Raw genomic sequence first — 3541 nt, forward strand, 5'->3', positions numbered from 1 at the left:
CTCTGTCCAAGAAACGCCTGACAGGATGGCTCTGCGAGTGCATTTCACATGCCTATGGGGAGGCGGGAAGAGCCTTCCCCACTGGGGTCCGTGCACACTCTACACGTGGTATGGCTGTATCAACAGCCTTGTTCAATGGCGTGAGTGTGGAGGACATATGCACGGCGGCTTCTTGGTCTATGCCAGGCCCCTTCATATGGTTTTATCTCTTGGACATGTCTGGCTCCTTTTCATCGTCTGTGCTTGCTGGGGCAACACAGGACTGGTGAAGGGGGGGGGGGGGCTGTGTGTCAGTAGGCAGTATCTGACCCCCCCCCCCGGACATAATGCACTTATGTTTTCCCATGCTCCTTAGGGACCCGGGAAACATGGTGCGCGACTCTGGCAGGCGGGGAGAGCCTTCCCCACTACGGTCCATGCACACTCTACGCGAGGTAAGCATGTGTGAGTGTGGGGGACATGGTGCACTTACGTTCTCCCCATGCTCCTTAGGGACCTGGGACACGTAGTGTTATGGCGCATTTCCACTACACGGTCGGCCTCGGCCACACTCGGTACGGCTTGGCCACGTTGGGCCTTAACAGGGCCGACTCACTTCATGCTGCGCTTCCATTACAGTTTAGGAACTGGGGCAGTTACTATAGTAACGCAGTTGTCGGCGGAGCGACGCTGCATACAACTGCCGTGACGTCATCTTCAATGCGACACAACACGCAACAATGGAGGATGTGGATACCATCGTTAAGTTGTTTCTGTGTCTGTGGTGTTTTATCACAGCAAGAAGGAAGACTTTGTTTCGAAAAAGGCGGCTTATAGCAAGACGTAAGAGAGAAGAAGCTCATGGGAGACTTATGGCAATCGTAGAAAGCAGCAGAGATTACTCCGGCACGACTCAACGCTACTCGGTAAGCTAACGTTCGCTAACTAGCAATGTGTTTCACGCTCACTATACGACCAAAGTGTTTCAAGTATTTAATTAATTGTAGCTACCACTTTTACGTATTAAAATATGTATGCTTTTGTTTGTGTATTTCAGACGTTAGGTCGCCGCCGCAGACCATGTGTTTGGATGCTCGACCGAGCTACCGAGTGGTGGGGTGTGATTGTTCCGTCTTTCACACACACTCAGTGGGTGGAAAACTTTAGGATGTCTGAGGACACATACACCTACCTGTGCAACAAACTGCGGCCAGCGATGGAGAGACAGGACACATCATTCCGCAAGTGTATACCTCTAGAGAAGAGGGTGGCCATCGCACTGTGGAAGCTTGCGACCGGCTCAGAGTACCGAAGCATTGGACATCTTTTCGGGGTGAGCAACACAACTGTGTGCCGGTGTGTGCAAGACTTCTGTGCTGCTGCAGAGACTTTGTTAGTGCCGGAACTAATTCGTTCACCAGACCGGGCGAAGTTTGCAGAAATGGCCGACTACACTGAGACGAGGTGGGGGCTCCCACAGTGTGTAGGTGCTATTGATGGATCACACATACCCATCTTGGCACCACAGGAATACCACTGTGACTATTTTAACCGTAAAGGCTGGCACTCCATCATCCTTCAAGGAGTTGTTGATGGTAGGGGACATTTCTGGAATGTGTTTGCAGGAATGCCTGGGAGCATGCATGATGCTCGGGTTTTGAGGCTGTCCTCATTGTGGGAGTTGGCCAGTCGTGGCAACTACTTTCCAGCTTGCACCAGGAACATTGGTGGGGTTAATGCTGGCTACTACATCCTGGGAGACAATGCCTATCCCTTACAAAACTGGCTCATGAAAACGTTCCCTGACAATAGACAGCTGACAGCAGAACATGTGATCTACAACAAGGGCATTTGCAGAGCACGGGTAGTGGTCGAAAACGCATTTGGTAGACTGAAGGGAAGGTGGCGTTGCCTCATGAAAAGGAATGACTGTGATGTGAACCTTGTGAAATCTATGGTGCTGACATGCTGTGCTCTGCATAACCTCTGCGAGACTCATGGAGAGGCCTACGATGATGAATGGGATGCACCAGCAGCAGCAGCAGAGCCTGGGGTGGCAGTGGCACAAGGTGCAGAGGAGGGGGGCACTGACATAAGAGAGGGTTTGATGCGCTACCTGAATAGCAATTGAAAGATTGTGGGCCATTTAAGGGTAGTGACATTTTGTTTTGTGTTTATTATTACTACATTGTGTTGAACATAAATAAATCTTTTTTTCTCTTTCACATAGATGTGTTTGTCAAATGATTTAAACCAAAAAATGTTATCAGAATTGACTATTTAGTAAATATTAGAATGTCAAGTACCAGTAAGTACTGCCCCATAAGAACATTTGAGCAAATATCAGATCCTGAAAAGAAAATCTCTAAATTAAGCAAATATCTAAGTAAACTAAACAAATACAAATGATGTCTTATCATCCTCTTTCCGTTTTTTTTTCCGAAATACCCCCTTCCAGTTTATTTATAAAAGGTAGTTTTCGACTTTAATGTGTCAGTTACCAAAGAATGTTTTAGAGGAGGACCTCAAGCTAGCAAACTATTTCTTGCTTTAAATCTATTCTTCAAATTCCCTTTTTATCTTATGCCCTTTTTCCTAACTGGTGTTTCTTATTGCTTTATAAATTCATGTACAATGTTAGATCCCCAAATGTTATTAGTAGCCTATTTTTATTATTATTTAGAACAAATATAGGCCTATAACTTCAGCCTCAAAATTATGTGCATATGTGCATTTTTTTTTAAAGGTTGGACTAAGACACAATTCTCAGTGATTTTGTTCTGCTGATTTAAAGGCCTTTAATGAAACGTGTACATTTCATTTCTGTTTATCATTGGATGACAAAATTGTGTGTGAGTGGCAACCCAGTGACTTTGTTTACATGGTCCCTAAAATCAGTTGGTTAATCAGATTATGGCAGGAAATCAGACGATGCATTTATCAACAAGAGATAAGATGAGAAGTACTTTATTGAATTATAAAAAAGCCATGGCATTGTACAAAATAAAAAAATGTGTTGCAGCATAAAAAGGCAAGATATTGTACAAAATTTAAAAATGTTGCTGCAGCATAAAAAGGCATGGCATGGCATTAAAAAAAAAAAAAAGGGTAAAACATGTACAAGACACTACTGTGGCAATTACAGAGGTTGGTCATCTTCATGAAGAGACGGGCCACGTTGGCTGTTCACAACCTGGCCAAGAGTGCGCAGGAAGGCTATGTTAAATGCCTGCGTTTGAGCGTTCTCCTCCCTTCTGAAGGCCATTTCCTCCTGCCTTGCCCGGACAGTTTCCTCCATGGTCAGCTGCCAGTGCCGATCCACCTGGGCCAGGTGCCTTACATGGTGCCGTTCCTCCTGTGCCAGGTGCTCGTCTCCTCCTCGTTTCCTCTTGCCTGTATGATAAGATAATTATAGCAATAAGAATTAGCAATAACAATGAAAAACACAGGACAGGTACAGGTCACACAATGATTGTGAAAGTGAATTACATTATGTCCAGCCTGTTGATAATGAATATAAATATATGTATATAATAGGATGTCACACAAAATTGTACTAGCT

At 45.1% G+C, this 3541-nt stretch overlaps 1 protein-coding gene across 1 annotated transcript; it reads left to right on the forward strand.

Annotated features, from left to right (window-relative positions):
* The first annotated feature begins 368 nt into the window (after positions 1 to 368).
* LOC117483624 (protein ANTAGONIST OF LIKE HETEROCHROMATIN PROTEIN 1-like) lies at positions 369 to 2735 on the forward strand. The gene is made up of 3 exons (XM_034132001.1): positions 369 to 434; positions 1037 to 1881; positions 2726 to 2735. Exons 1-3 carry the CDS (start codon positions 369 to 371, stop codon positions 2733 to 2735), a joined length of 921 nt encoding a protein of 306 aa, XP_033987892.1.
* The last annotated feature ends 806 nt before the right edge of the window (positions 2736 to 3541 follow it).

This window comes from Trematomus bernacchii, unplaced genomic scaffold (assembly GCF_902827165.1).
Source record: "Trematomus bernacchii unplaced genomic scaffold, fTreBer1.1, whole genome shotgun sequence".
Lineage (NCBI taxonomy): Eukaryota > Metazoa > Chordata > Actinopteri > Perciformes > Nototheniidae > Trematomus > Trematomus bernacchii.